General features: G+C 43.1%; 1 protein-coding gene across 12 annotated transcripts in view; it reads left to right on the top strand.

Annotated features, from left to right (window-relative positions):
- Nucleotides 1-16,369, top strand: part of LOC121578273 (forkhead box protein P1-B) — a 210,146-nt gene that overhangs the window by 167,416 nt on the left and 26,361 nt on the right. For 9 of the 12 annotated variants that reach the window (XM_045223875.1, XM_045223874.1, XM_045223879.1 and 6 more), the window contains 4 exons: nucleotides 2,676-2,813; nucleotides 3,076-3,165; nucleotides 6,684-6,834; nucleotides 11,913-12,099. In XM_045223875.1, coding sequence (XP_045079810.1) covers nucleotides 2,676-2,813; nucleotides 3,076-3,165; nucleotides 6,684-6,834; nucleotides 11,913-12,099 — 566 coding nt within the window. The remainder of the gene's footprint in view (nucleotides 1-2,675; nucleotides 2,814-3,075; nucleotides 3,166-6,683; nucleotides 6,835-11,912; nucleotides 12,100-16,369) is intronic. The other 3 variants (XM_045223878.1, XM_045223880.1, XM_045223877.1) reach the window with 3 other exon arrangements.

Raw genomic sequence — 16,369 nt, 5'->3', positions numbered from 1 at the left:
GAATTCTCCCTCAGACTCCCTTTATATGTACATATATTTCTTTGAATCATCTGGAGTCATGATGTTAACCAGAGATAAGGGAGTGTGCCATATGGAGAGCATTCTAAATGGAGACTGGCGGCCCGTGTTTGCTTTAAATAGGCATGATACACCAGCCAGGGCCATATTTTTCACTTAAAGTGCTCCCTCCCACCCTTCCCCTCAATAGCCCCCTGTCTTAGGCAGATTTTCACTCATTCAACACAGGATTAAATGGTAGAAGTTACAATGATCAATAGGTTAAGAACCGTACAATCCCTCTCACTGCTAATGACCTCAGTAGTAATGGGTAATAAAATGTTGGCTGTAATAGCCTCTTGCCATGGCTTTGCCTGCCGTCTCTGGGTGTCTAACAGTAGTTACAGTGGACCAGACCCCGCAATCATGACAGGGAGAGGTGTGAAGCTTCCTGAACCAGAGGATGTGTTGCTCAAGGTGTAAAAAAAAGAAGAAGGAAATTAATTGAATGAAATTCCAATGCAATTTGTAATGAAATTGTCAGTTATTGAGAAGTGTGAAAGTGATTAAAATATTGTGTTAATTCTATTTCTCTACACTGGATCTCTATGTTAGACTCTATAAAACATGTACTATTGAATATGCATAATAAAAACCGGTTAAATACATGTGAAAATAACCCTGGCTACGTTTACTGCCCGTAAAAGTAGAGCATGTCAAATCTGAAGTAGATCGTTTCCCTCATGTAATTTAATATAAAACATCAAAGAAGAGTCATTATTATTTGTCCTTGGTGTGTGTGAGGTAATTGTCACTGGTGCTGAGGCGGTTTTTAACGGCAGGTCTATATCTATCGCATCACGTAGAGGGCTTATACTGTATCAAGACACGCTGCCTGGTTGACCTTCAAAATAGTTCATCAAAATTAGTGATGCTGAGAAAAAAGGACATCAGTGTATAATGACTGTGAAATTAGGAACGGGAGCCTTGGCTATGCAAATGACAAGCCAAATGAAAAAGTCAAGATGGACTGCATATTAAGACGTAATACGGAAGGAATTAATATTGCATTTTCATCCTCTCGCCACCTCGTACTGAAAATGAGAAATGTTAAGTGCGTTGGGTCTTGGGTGGAGCAAAACCTCTTGAGTTTCCCCTACAGGAGGACAAAACGACTCTAATCGCGTAACGCAGTTCGGAGCACCTCTCAATGAAGTTTACAGAGAGAATCAGCGTCAGCGCCACAGCGTCCTGTTTAACACTACTGCCCTTTCCAGCGCTGTGAGAGTACAAGCTGCTCATTATGACCCGTTTTAGTTTTGTTTTATGTTCCAATGTGGAAAATGAATAAGGTGATATGCATGCTGCAGGTGTCAGAGAACACCCCACCAGCTAGATAGATTCCAAACAGCTACATCACATTCAGAGATGCATGAAAAATTCAAAGGACCGTCATTAGCTATGAGGACGTGATACAATTTGGGTAACCTTGGCGAAGACAGACTGTCACCCCTAATGTCCGCTCTATCAGCCGGGCGACATTAGCCTCAGAGACGCAGAGCACAGTTCTACCACACACACCACGACATGTTAACAGCTGCAAATGTGAGACGCTATCAAGTATATCTCAGTAGCTGTTTGTCACTAAAATGTCAGCGAAAGGGGCTTTTAATGGTATGGCACATCACAGCTGTGAGTGGCAGCATCCAGACACTCTGGGAAGCCACAATGCCGCCGGAGCAATTAAGGCAGCCTGACAACTGTGGGGCTCTCTCAGTGTCATAACAAATCACTTGTTTTGAAGAGTCATCCACTCACACCTTTTTGTTAGGAGTTAGTTAAGGGCCTGTGTCAGTGTGTGCCCTCCTCAAGGCATGGCGCCAGCGTTTTATTTCTACGTTAAATAAATTGCCGTTGACAATATTCTAATGAAATGCTCTCATATGACATGGCTTATGTACAAAGAGAGCTATTGTACCTACAGTGTGTGGCCTATCTTTGCATTTTCTGCTATTTGCAGATCACCTCAAATGATCAGCTTAAGAAAGCATCAAAACAGAAGCAATCAGACCTTGGACAGCCTTGTGCTAGGTGTGTGTGTGTCTGGAGAGGGCTGTTGTGCTGAAGGTCGGAGCCTGTAGTAGATTCTCCACAGGCTTACTGCAAGCCTGGCTGTCTCGTGTCATTACAGCTCAGGGGGTGTAGCATCTCTCGCTGTGATGACACTCCAGGTGATTTCTCCAGTACAGACCAGAGGGGTTGAGGGGCTGGGCTATCCTTAGCTGTCTCTTTTGAGTAGCTGTGTTGGTGTGTGTAGCCCCTGACAATTAGTCTGGTTGACCTGCTGTAGTCTTTACCGTCTCTGCTTGTCCGATTGTCCCTAGTTACAATATTCATGAAAACAAAAATGAGCTTTTTGGTCTTAATTTACAATTACGCTTAGGCATAAGGTTAGCAGTGTTTAAGAATAGAAATTGTAGCAATAGCAATATGACTTTGTGGCTGTGTTAACTAGTGACAAGCTTGTTGTCCTCCAGTTCTCTTTCTTTGCTGTGGTCATCTAATCCTATAAATCATGTATCCTGGCTATGTCAGTCTTTTGCTGTACCACTGTCTCTCTCATAGACCAGGTTAGTGACTGATCTGTCCTTAATGTCTCCTCTGTGTATCTCTTATAGGTTCCAGTCTCAGTGGCTATGATGACACCCCAGGTAATAACTCCCCAGCAGATGCAGCAGATCCTCCAGCAGCAGGTCCTGAGCCCTCAGCAGCTCCAGGTGCTCCTGCAACAGCAGCAGGCCCTCATGTTACAACAGGTAAATGCATGGGACACACATACGACACACATGCAGTACATAGAACACATCAACATCCCCACACCAACTACCATATGAACAGTGTTTTAAAGGGAATGATCTACAGTGCACTAGCATTCCTTCTGAACATGAAACTGTATCAAATATAGAACAGCCAGAGTGTTGAAAGTATCCCACGGCCCACTGCTGAGTTTAGCTTGGCCCTGATACATTGATTGGTTGGTGAGCTCTCACTCAGACGTAGCTCCGATGTCTTTTGCAGCAGCAACTCCAAGAGTTCTACAAGAAACAGCAGGAACAGCTCCACCTCCAGCTCCTCCAGCAGCAGCATGCGGGCAAGCAGAGTAAAGAGGTAGGCTCACTACGCTGACATCATCACCATCAGCACCGCTGCACGCCGCTGCCTTACTCAACTCACGTGTTGCCCCGGCAGTAAGAGCCTCAGCCAAGCTCAGAGCAGAGCATGGAAGGCATTTGTTCTCTCCCTCTCGCCATCTGTTCAGAGGCTGTGGTTTTTAAGAAGAAGAAGAAAAAAAGAGAGTGAAAGAATCAAGTGCACTCATGCTTCTGATTAGCATGTCAGGCTCTCTGGGTAAATACCAGTAATAACTTTATAAACTAAGAATACTGATGATTCCTCTTCTTCCAGGGACTGGGGCTGGTACTGCTGCTCAGGCGATGTTTGTGCAGTTTTTTTCTTATTTTCGCTCCAGTAAACAAGGGTCCTACAACAAAGTGTGCCCTTCGTATGAGCGCCCTTGTAGCCAATAATCAAAGGAAGGGGAAAAGAAAGGCTGAAACGTCGAGCATATAAATCTGAGAAGCTTCCTTGGTAATTAGCATGGAAACGGCAATTGGAGAGAATGCATGTAATTGTGAGATATCAGTGCAGGGAGTGCTCCCAGCCTTGTTGCCCACGCTCTCCTTCTTCCCCTGGCTCATCAGCGGCGGCTCAATGCGTGTTAATGACTCGCAGATACAGGCATCACTCTGGACAAAGGAATGATTATTGTGCGGTCAAACGAAATTCAAAGACAATCAGGGAATTTTCTCTCTTTTCCCCTCTGAGAGCCACGTTTGGGGAGGGTGAGAAAAAAAGGATATAAATTAAGCCAAATGTTAAAAACACACTCACACACGCTCGGGCACAAACGTGAACGAACAAACACACATGCTCACACACACACTGTCGGAGCTACCGACTTCAAAGTCCCAGCTCTCTAATTAATGAACTGCAGGCTTCAATTTGGACAAGTTGTGGTGTGATGCTCCCATAAATCAACGTGACAGCAGAGCTCCTTGGCCTCAGATAGGGCCTGTCACCAAGTCGCATCTGATGTAAACACGACTCGAACTGGGGGGGTTGTGCTAGTCAGAAGGAGGTGCAATTGATCAGCTGAACAGAGTGTTAAAAAAACAACTTTTGAAGCGTATTATGTATGATCACAGGAAATGGATGCAGCCTCGAGAGGCTCTCCTTCTGCTCTCCTATGTGTTGCGCCCCCCCTCCCCCCTCAATTGCATTTCTAGCTGCTGCAGCCATCAAAAGACAGAATAAGAATTGTGCCGCGACTCCCCCGTGGCTGGCAGACAATAACCCCCTGTTGTTGCTTTGTGCCTCTTTTATTTTAAAGACATCAAAATTTAGTTTTTCAAAGATCTTTAACTTTATATTTGAAGCTTGACAATAAAGGGCTGCCACTGCCACTCTGTATCAATTGTCAGGGACTGTATTTTTCTCTCCCTCGTGCCACTTCTTGTTAACCTCTTATTTGGTCTATTGAGCTGGGGGTTTTAATGTGTCTGCACGCTGGGAGAGCACGGGAGCTGCTGTCAGCTGATGAGACCACAAGAAAGAAATCTGATGGGGAGAGAGTTAAATTCATTTAATTTCTCAGTTTTTAAAAGCCACCCTATATTTATTTAGGGCACTGATGAAAGACATTGTTCCCTGTGAACTCCCGCCCCCGTAGTACCATTAGCATCTTTGTCTTATGCTGTCAGACAGACGGGAGCTACAGTACAGAGAAGAGTCCTATTGAAGACACTTTTGTGAAAAAGAAACACCATAATTTATTTTTATTTTTTAAAGGCTGTTAGATTGGAAGAATCACATGCCAACTGAATCACTAATTAATTACACTGAAACGTCAATGAGCTCTTCATCAAATATGCTCCATATAGTTTAGAACATAAACCATAGAAATAGGTGTTCATGAATACACCCTCTCACCTAGCCCATGCTTAAATGCTAGTCCATCAATATGACACAACATCATCCTGATCAGACTAACATTATGAGAAGGTCTCTCCATATCAGACCGGTGTAGTGTACAGTACTGTGTGTGTTCAGGGCTTTATTTTTACTGAGCTGTGGAGCAGAGGCTGGGCGTGGGGAGATAAGGGGAGGGGAAAGGAAGCCCGGCAGACCTTTGACAGGCAGACCAGGACGGGCGGAGGAGGGGAACATTTTATCTGGCTATTTCAGCGGTTTCTGAGCCGCCGGCCAGTGACCTGACAGCAGCGTTGCACCGAGACCTTTTTTGTATGCGCTCAATTGTGAGACGTAAACAAAGTGGTGTATCCTGTGTTTGGTAACAGGGTGCGGTGCACAGCTTGGCAGCCCGGGTTGATTTGAATGCCCCCCACCCCCCCCTTGACAATTGGCCTTGTATACTCATATATATAGCCTAATATCCTGCCCTCTCCCAGGCTTATTTTGTTTGGCTGTCCTTATCTGTCAGAGAAAACATAACAAGGTGAGCTTTGTCTTGATTGATCGTTATCTCCAGTTGTTGTTTAAGGAATAATAATCCATATTTTGATGGTGACGCTGAGACTGGGGTTAATGGTAGGGTTAAATGGCCAGTCTCTCCACTCCTCTGTTATCTAAACATCTCCCCATTTGTTTTGATTCGAAGAAGGTTAGGGATATTACATACTTTCCTTCTATTTATTGGTTTACACCACACTACACCACACATCTCTCTTTCTCTCTCTCACTCTCTTTACTGCCTCACTTTACACCTTTCACTTTCTAGACCGAGGAAATGAGTCTCTAGCTTTCCCAGAGTGGTATAGTCATAGTACTGTAAGATGAACAAGACGTCTGTTCTTCAGTCACTCTATGATTCAAATCAACTTGCTGCACTGGGGGGGAAATAAACACCTCCCCAAGCTCAGTGCCGCGCCTGAGAGAGTTGTGAGACTAGCTGGTGTGGCTATTAAACACTTTGATTTCGTCACACGTTGTTTGCTGAATTATGAATGGGTGTAATTAAAATACTGTGGCTCTTATTATGAATGATTAACTATGTTGTTTCATTGTTTGTCATTTGCCTCCTGACTCCTCGTTAATTAAGAGAGAGAGGGATATATACTGTACCTGTCTTAAGTGTGCACAGACAAACCCACATGGTGTGTTGAATGTGTGAGTGTGTGTTTGTGTGTGTTTGTGTGTGGTGTGGTTCGATTGGGATTGTGTGTGTGTGTGTGTGTGTGTGTGTGTGTGTGTGTGTGTGTGTGTGTGTGTGTGTGTGTGTGTGTGCGTGTGCGTGCGTGCGTGTATGAGAGAAGGTGTGTATTTTCGTGTGAGCAAACATACTGTATCCTGTTTGAGAGAACATAACATGTGCAAAAGCACACAAATATTCAGACATACAGGATGCACTATATGATCCGCATGTGTTTTTCCACTGGTTCACTACACTAGAATTTGCATGTTTCTGTGTTCAATCAATATGTACAATCCAAAACAGTATGAAAATAATGTACTTTTTGTTTGCTCTGGGTTACCCATGTCCTGTTTGTGTGTTTGCTCATGGTGTGTCTCTTTCTGTTTGTGTGTGTGTGTGTGTGTGTCGTCCTCAGCAGCAGCAGCAGGCTCAGCAGTTGGCCTTCCAGCAGCAGCTCATGCAGGTCCAACAGCTCCAGCAGCAGCACCTGCTCAACCTCCAGAGACAAGGCCTGCTCACCATCCAGCCTGGACAGACCACCTTGCCCCTGCACTCGCTCACTCAGGGTCAGTGCTCTACTGTACTGTACAACACACCTCCACACAGGGGATTACACCTTCCCCCAGCAGTCCCCCCACAAACATACACACACAAACGCTAAAATACCCTAGACTCGCTTTACCCCAATGAAATATCGTACTGCATCTGCCTTGACTACAGTATACAACTCTCGTTAGAAGTGTTTCCCACCTACCCCCTTGTTTCATTTATACTGCATGTAGTGTGTTCCTCCCCTGTTACTATCATGGTGTATAGATTCCCCCTTTCCTTCAGCCTCTGTCTCTGGACTCTCCATTCATACCTTTCTCTTAGAATGGCATCATACTGGGTGTTGGCCTAGTGGCAATCCCTCCTAAGCCCAGAGGAAGACTGGAACCATTGTTACTAAACTGCCACTGAACCTCTTATTGTGAAATCTCCCATAAGGGTATGGTGGTGTGAGTCAATACTTGTTGTTAAGCCAGGAAGTTTATTTCTTAATTTGTTTATTAATATTTTCTTAAGGAGCAGCCCAATGACAAAGACTCATTCATAGCGTTTTGGAACATGACATAGACTATTCATTCCACACTAAGACAAACAGTTTTGAAATAACAAGATAAGGCGATAAAATGGGAAGGGTGGGGGAACTTAGGTAATAAGCAAACCAAAACAGGGTTTGTTCAGTCATGTTATTGTTTGGACTGTATGGGATCACTCATCCACTGGCAGATGATTGCCATAGGCACAGGCGGGGACCACCAATGTGCTGTTAATGTACGTTTATGAATTACCTTGTGTCGGATATCTGGCAAACATACGCCCTGTGAGTAAAGCATTGCCCTAGCGATATGGCAGCTTGCTGTTCTTTATGGAAGTGCACAACAGTTACTGGACATCCTGTTGACTCTTTGCTTATGCTTAGTGTCATCAAATACCTCTAAGGCCATCTCAAACAGGATACAGTAACCATACACTCTTTGTTTGTTCAGCCATGTTTTGTCAGATGACAGTTTAAGATACAAATAAGGTATCGTTTCTCTTTGTTATTATTTATACAAACTGAAATGAGGAATTGAATCTTACCGCACAGTATGTTGGTTGGTTTCAGTATTTTACTGAGTGGTACTTGGTTAGGCTGCCCTTGGAAACCATTGGTGGTTAACTCTATGTAAGACAGCTGTTAAAACACTTACCATCAGGCTGAGTTTCCCTTCCTATTCTACATATGTTCTGCTTGACTGTTTGAAGTTATTCGTTTGGGCTGAGGCGATGAATTAGGATGACTTTTATACACAGAGGCGATGATCAGACAGATCAGCCTTATTCCCCTTTATTCCAAATTCAGAATCAAAATCAAATTATTTGAAAAATTCAATCTCTCATGACATTATAATTGTATTGTGCTCTCCCATGCATTCATGGTGTTCTGAGATAATAGATTTCACAAAAATGATTTTAACAGCTCTGAATGTTTTAGAAGGAGGCATGTCATTTATACTTTGAAAATATTGTACATGTATAACATGGTTTATTTTATTTGTGTTGTTTTGTCTCATGCTTACTGGAATTGTTGATAGAGACAGTATAAAACATTTTCATTACAAATTGACATGAAGAATTACATTGAGTTATCATTTAATACCAAAATGTGAAGGAAGTAATTGAGTAGAAGCTTGAAGAGTGCTATTTGGATGACAACCAGTTGTTCTCTTTATCTGAACCTTAATTTGTTTCTCTCGCGGTAAATTCTTTTGACATTAATGTTCAAAGTCTTGGAAGCGGTCAGACAGTATCTGTTATAAATTACAATAATGTGTTTGGGGAGGATATAACTCCCATAAATATAAATTTGATCCAGCGCCCCCCTCCCCTCCTTCCCCCAAAAGCCTCTCCTCTTGACCTGTGGAGCATGAGAGAGACGGCAATGTTCGCTCCACTCTGTTCTCTCAGGTGCAGCTGCCAGGTGTGTGTGTGTGTGTGTGCATGTGTGCGCGTGCGTGCGTGTGTGTGTCGCTGCTTGCCCCTCTCTGCGCCTGCCCTGATTGGCTAAAGTGTCTTTTGTGGCCCTGTGGCCTCCCAGGCGGCGATGTAACAGACTGACCTCTCATCGCTGGAGAACATCAGTTAAGTTGTCCAAGAGAGGGCAATGGGACAGTGACAGGACAAATTTGTCGGTAATATGAAAGCAAAGAATGTGGCGAAGCATGAAGCTGTTCTCAGTGCAGCAGCGGCACATCAGGGACAGCGGTAGGTAATACGCTCCCCCAGTCAGTGATTGATTTGGCCAGCAGCGCGACACTGGTAATAGTTCCTACAGCATTAGGAGGTAACATATTTTAGGCCTAAGGGGTGCATATCACTAGGCCAGTGATTACAGGAATATAAACAGGGGTGCACCAGAGGTCTCTGCCTGATGGAGCAATAAACTAATAGTGGTGTCACCGTCCCCCCATGGTATTGGCTCTGTGTGGAAAGAAACAGCAGAGTTGAAAGAACCCAGAGGATAGGGGCTATTTTTTATTCTGTGGATGATGGCCTGAAACTGATGTCATTATGAACCTTAAATCAACTTTCTGCTTGCTTGAACATAGTCACCTGGGTACGGAGGTACAAGGACAGGAAAAGGTTGAAGAGCTCTGCCTGTCTGGGTGCCAGAGCTACCTGCAGAGGTAAAATTGAGTTGCCAGTCCGGTGATCAATCAAGTGTCCCAACAACATACATTTTTTAAAATGCTTGTCTGTATTTCCAACCTATAATGAGTGGAATAGCGTTGTTGAAAAATGAAAAGGGAGGATAAACCAATCCTGCATTTAAAAAATGGACAGACTGGGGAGACAAAAAAGGATTTAGAGATCAGTGTTCTATGTCTACCATAGAAATCAGATGCTGCCTTTTCAGGAAAAATAGAACACCGTTTGTCCAAACATAGAATACAATACTGTTTGAGATTTTCATAGCTTTACATTTTATTGTAATTTGTTATCATGAACAACCCTCAGTTTCAAGAGATCCAATGAGGACAAGGAAGAACATAGGAGCAGGGGATAGAGTGGGAGAGAAATAAGGGGGTACGTTAGGAAGGAGACAGCTTGGTCCCAGTCCGTTACCCCTCTCATCAGAGGAGTCTATGGGACCTGTTTCATCTGAGTAAACAGTGGTGTCGGGGTCACCAGAACTGGCTGGTAATTGAGGGAGAGTGGGCCATTCTGTCAGCCACACAGGCTAAAAATACATCGCCCACTGTCAATGGGCACCAAGTGGGGGGAAAATGATTGTTCCCACTGTTGAAGCACAGGACACTCACTCCAGCAGTGACCTTCCCCATCCAGACAAACCATCATCATGGAAAACTTTCCCTTCAAGGATCATTCCCACCATCAAAACAACAATGGGACTTTAATAAGTCAAGTGAGAAGCAACAACCGAAGGATTAGCATGCTTTTGTGCAAACAGGAACATTTGGCATCTTTCATGGCTGTGTCCTTTGATTAAGGTACGTCAAAGAATGAGAGAGAGAGAGAGAGAGAGAGAGAGAGAGAGAGAGAGAGAGAGGAGAGAGAGAGAGAGAGAGAATATACAGTTTTGGCAGAATATAGGAGAGTGTGTTAGAATATTACAATGAGGAAAGACACTCCTTGGAACGTGGAAAGGTTATTGATTTGTCCTGCAATCATTTCCTGCTCTTTGATATGCAAACGATCTAGTGTGAATTTACAGCAATCCTATCAGACTCATTTCACAGTTCTTAGCCCCTGCGTCTCTCCAGAGTCCTTCGCCTCATTAGGCCAATGTTCTCCATTACGAGCATAATTAAAATCTTCAGTAGCTTATCAAATTAAAAATATTTTTGCTGATCGTATTGAGATCTTCACTTCACAGTTATTTTCCACAACAGGAATAAATTAAGACTAAGCATTTTGTATTACGATCTGGCGCTTGAAAGGGCCACTTCTGGTATCTATAGAGGGAGTGATTAAAAGGGGGGGAATCCGGAGAATATAAACCCATCCGAGATAAGCATGTGCAAATCATCTTTCATTTGCCATTGCTCATTTTTAGAATGGATTTAATTAATTGTAATGTTAAACGAGTGGTCTTTTACATCCAGTTGAATTCACAGCATATCCAAAGGGTCTTTCAGTATGTTTTAAACATGTGACTCATTTAAGGACAGATCTGAATACCCAATACAAATTTGCACACATTCCCAAAGTGGATCTTTCAATATGCTATTAAAAATATGAGTTAACCAAATACATTTTTGAATGACAATGCAAACGGCTAGAGAACATACCCTCACGGGGGGATTTTATTTTTCTTATCAGCTTTTGCCTCATTTATGTCAAATGAAAGCAGGCTTCTCTGGCGCGGTGGTAACAGACACTGTACATACGGATACATACACATATACATTGTGTGCAAACAATGGCTGGGTTCTCTTAGAGATGGTGTACAGACACGGCATTATCCTTTCTCATCCCCAATCTGAGGGTGTCAGGATCTCTGTCAGTCAGCAGGAGAGACAACATGCTCTCTCAGTGTATGTGTTCCAACACAAGAAAATGTCTTGTCTTCTAGGGATTTTTTTGCTTTCTAAGGCTGCTGTGTGAGATGCATGTGCTTGACTTGTTAAATGAGGTTTAAGTCTTCTGTGTCAATTGGAGGCGGTGCAGAGCTTTAAGTATTTTGCACATTAATGCGCTTTTGAGAATATTACCCCAGGGTCCTGTTTCTGTAGAAGGTGGGGTGGTGTGGGCTGTTTTGGTTGTAACGTTGCTATTGTAAACTTTTTGTGTGTGTTCTGCCTCTCCTCTTGTAGGAGAAATGATGGTGATTATTCAGATTTCATGCCTTGTCTGGATGTTAATTATTTACTTTGGGCATGAAATGCGTGTGAATGCCAAGGATTTGTGTGTACGAACACGCTTCAGATCACAGGGAGAGAGCAGGGGGGAGCAAGCACTCTCCGTGCATTACCCTCTAGTGGAATATTTTTTAATTAATACTTGGCTTTGTTTACAGACCCTTTGATTTAATTATGTGACGAAGAGAGTTGGATTAGCTGTTAATTGATTTAGTTATCCAATTTGTTTGTTTCAGGCATGATTCCAGCGGAGCTTCAGCAGCTGTGGAAGGAGGTGACGAACGTGAAGGAAGAGAACAGCAGCAGCAACAATAGCCACCGCGGCCTGGACCTGTCCTCGCCACAACCCCCCAAGAACCCCCTCCTCAACCAACACGCCTCCACCAACGGACAGTACATGAGCCACTCTCTGAAGAGAGAAGGGTGAGTTGTCTCTCTCTCTCTCGCTATCTGGCTTCCTCTTCCTCCTGAGCCAACAGCTTCTGTGTAACATGCTGGGTACAATATGTTTTATATTTCCAGGGAATGGGTTGTGACTGAATGTGTTACTAATGAAGTTGTGCTCATTGATTTAACATTAAAGATACCACAGATTATGATATTCGCCACAATCTGACCTCTTTTTCTAAACTGGGGTGCAACTAGGCATACATATGTCCTTTCTACTTCATGAAAAAAAATCTAACTGGAACTCATTATGTGTGACATTCTCTTTGCTGTCATCTTTGACTAAAGAAAACAGGAGGCCTACATCGCCCCCATTTAAAAACTGCAATTCCTTGAAGGGGTCTAAGTTGATGGACATGTTCCCAAAGGGCTTTGCCCACAGATGAATATTAATTTATAGTTTGTAAGTACCTTCCTATTTTCATTAAGACACATGCTTGTTCTGTGTTTCTGAATCCAGCTGGGGATTGCAGTGAAACACCTGGGAGCGAGGGAGTGATTTGGAGTTTAGATTGCAGTAATGGAAATGGGATCAGCACACTATTAATTAGAGGGTCAAGGGTGCTGTTATTTCAGTTGCACTTAGGAAACTGCAGCTGTGACTTGCAGGGCTCCGTTTGGTTAAATACAATTCAAATTACCAACGTCCTCTCAACAACAGAAAAACACACACCCTGCAACCTTCGCTTTCCCTCCGGATAGTGACGTTTCTGACATTGGTGAAAACATATAGCAATTTCACAATACAATAGAAGAGACAACTAGCCTTCTATAGGTGTGGCGTTCAGAACATATTGAAGCCAAGCAATTCAGACTATACAGTTAATCTACTGTATTCTTTAGTTAAATATAATTAGCATCATTTATATTACATAACTAAATAAAAACACATTCTAACTTTAATTGGAATACACTACCGTTCAAAAGAAACTGATCAATAGAAAACCCTTTTGCAATTATGTTAGCACAGCTGAAAACTGTTGTGCTGATTAAAGAAGCAATAAAACTGGCCTTCTTGAGACTAGTTGAGTGTCTGGAGCATCAGCAATTGTGGGTTTGATTACAGGCTCAAAATGGCCAGAAACAAATAACTTTCTTCTGAAACTCATCAGTCTATTCTTGTTCTGAGAAGTGAAGGCTATTCTATGCGAGAAATTGCCAAGAAACTGAAGATCTCGTACAACGCTGTGTACTACTCCCTTCACAGAACAGCGCAAACTGTCTCTAACCAGAATAGAAAGAGGAGTGGGAGGCCCCGGTGCACAACTGAGAAAGAGGACAAATACATTAGAGTGTCTAGTTTGAGAAACAGACGCCTCACAGGTCCTCAACTGGCAGCTTCATTAAATAGTACCCGCAAAACACCAGTCTCAACGTCAACAGTGAAGAGGTGACTCCGGGATGCTGACCTTCTAGGCAGAGTTGCAAAGAAAAAGCCATATCTCAGACTGGCCAATAAAAAGAAAAGATGGGCAAAAGAACACAGACACTGGACAGAGGAAGATTGGAAAAAAGTGTTATGGACAGACAAATCGAAGTTTGAGGTGTTCGGATCACAAAGAAGAACATTTGTGAGACTCAGACCTAATGAAAAGATGCTGGAGGAGTGCTTGATGCCATCTGTCAAGCATGGTGGAGGCAATGTGATTGCCTGGGGGTGCTTTGGTGGTGGTAAAGTGGGAGATTTGTACAGGGTAAAAGGGATCTTGAAGACGCCATGCCATACCCTGTGGACGGCGCTTGATTTAAGCCAATTTCCTCCTACAACAGGACAATGACCCAAAGCACAGCTCCAAACTATGCAAGAACTATTTAGGGAAGAAGCAGTCAGCTGGTATTCTGTCTATAATGGAGGGGCCAGCACAGTCATCGGATCTCAACCCTATTGAGCTGTTGTGGGAGCAGCTTAACCGTATGGTACGTATGAAGTGCCCATAAAGCCAAACCATCTTGTGGGAGGTGCTTCAGGAAGCATGGGGTGAAATCTATTCAGATTACCTCAAGAAATTGACAACTAGAATGCCAAAGGTATGCAAGGCTGTAATTGCTGCAAATTGAGGATTCTTTGACGAAAGCAAAGTTTGAAGGACACAATTATTATTTCAATTAAAAATCATTATTTCTAACCTTGTCAATGACTACATTTCCTATGCATTTTGCTATATTTCCTATTCAAACTCATTTCATGTATGTTTTCATGGAAAACAAGGACATTTCGAAGTGACCCCAAACTTTTGAACGGTAGTGTATGTGTCAAACAGAGACCATTTATTATTACATGATATAAAAAATACACTATCAATATTTGAAAACGATGTTGATCTGATGTATCTAAGTTAGACAACCCCTCTTTTCGTTGGAGGCTTGATGTGATATTTGTAGGTTTTCCAAAATATTTCCCTGAGCCTCTGTGTCTTTAAGGAAGGAATTAATTTGGCATCCAACACGTTGACTTGCTTTCTTGCACTGAGGCGCTGATCTCTGAACTGCTGGTGAGAAGCCTCCAGGCGCCATGAGCTCACTGCACAACATCTGACTTGTGTTTCACTGATCAAAACCTGTGTGTCATTATGAAGGCAATGCAGATGAAAACACGTTTAGCACTCTAAACCATCAGGCCTTGGGAGGTGGAGAGGGGTTCAAACACAGACAGGCAGATAGATAGTCCTCTATGGTAGTAGTGGGGAGATACAGGCCTGCATGGAGAACCTGACTGACTAACTGATTATCTCACACAGCTATAGCTTAATGGGGGACCTTGGAATGCCTTATTTGGAAAGGAAATAAATGCTATATGTTTTACTGATTACGGGATACTAGTTCATCACATGCATTTGTTTCAATATAATGTGAGACATTTTAGGTCAAGCGGTGTGACATCAGTATTTTGACACTCCTTTCGTATATTTTGACTATGAGGTCACACAGAATGTCCACATTTCACTGAGATATTACATGGAAACACAGATAGATCCACCTCTATCCTTTGCACACACTGTCCCAGCCACACACAGCACACACACACACATGCACACATGCACACACACACACACACACACACACACACACACACACACACACACACACACACACACACACACACACACACACACACACACACACACACTCACACAGCAAGCTCCAGACACCTCTCCTAGCTCAGTGCAGACAGTATCCACAGGCCCTGATGCATTCAGTCTGCTCAGTTAGTCAGTCTGTGCTCTAGCCTCTGTGGCTGAAGATTAATCAGAGGGGAGGATATTGACACGCTCCCTTCATCACCTGCTTCAGATGTGACCAAACAACAAGTCCCAGCTGAAACATTGGAGAAGACGTGCATGAGAGGCTGCCTCCAATGCCTTGCGCTCCCTGTCAGAGATTAAAGAAGACGTCAACAGCAGTTTAACACACGCTCCAGTGAAGAAGGCAATCTGGGGTTGAATATTCACAGAGTATCTTAGATCTGTCAGAAACCCAAGCAGGTGATTTCTCACCCGTCTCTCTGTTCTGTGCCGGTGCTGTGGATGGCAACACAACGTTTCCAAATGCGGCTTTAAAATATAGATGACTGATATAAATGAGAATTAAAAAATCCCTATTAAACACTGTATGATGCCAATTTAGATTCATGTAACCAATAATCCTTTGCTCATGTTAATTTCCACATGCTTAAATCATACAACTATCAAGAGCATTTTTCATCTCTTTTGATGATGCAGACTCCATTCTAAACAGAATCTGAAATATTATTAGGCATGATTATTCCATAGAAAGCTATAAGAGATGTCTGTGTTATAATCCAGGGATTTGAATAATCAGGTTTTAGATAATGGCCTGGGCTGGGTGTAAATAGAGAGCATCCACTCATCCTCCCAGTGCTGAACGTAATGAACTTTTAATTGATGTGGTTTTGCAAGTCCTTTTGTCATGCAACAGAAACAAGCCACTCTGATGGACCCGTTTTCCCGGCTGGGCTCAGATTGGTTTACAGCAAGCCCTAAGTACCATGTAGTTAGTTTCATGTGTCATATAAAATCTGCCCAGGCACAGCGACGCCTGCAACTAAAACCTTAAGTGCATCCACAAGCATCATTCACAGGTCTTTTCACTTCCGTCTTAAGGAAGGAGGAGAAATTCAATCACTGCAGAGACGTTGTTCCCACTTTTAGCAGCCTCCAAGAGCCCTCACTCGTAGCAGGACAGACAGGGATCCTGACTGAATACGCCCCAACATGGTGAAGGCCCT

The sequence above is a fragment of the Coregonus clupeaformis genome, chromosome 12 (genome assembly GCF_020615455.1).
Source record: "Coregonus clupeaformis isolate EN_2021a chromosome 12, ASM2061545v1, whole genome shotgun sequence".
Classification (NCBI taxonomy): domain Eukaryota; kingdom Metazoa; phylum Chordata; class Actinopteri; order Salmoniformes; family Salmonidae; genus Coregonus; species Coregonus clupeaformis.
This window is presented reverse-complemented; position numbering and strand designations above follow the sequence as displayed.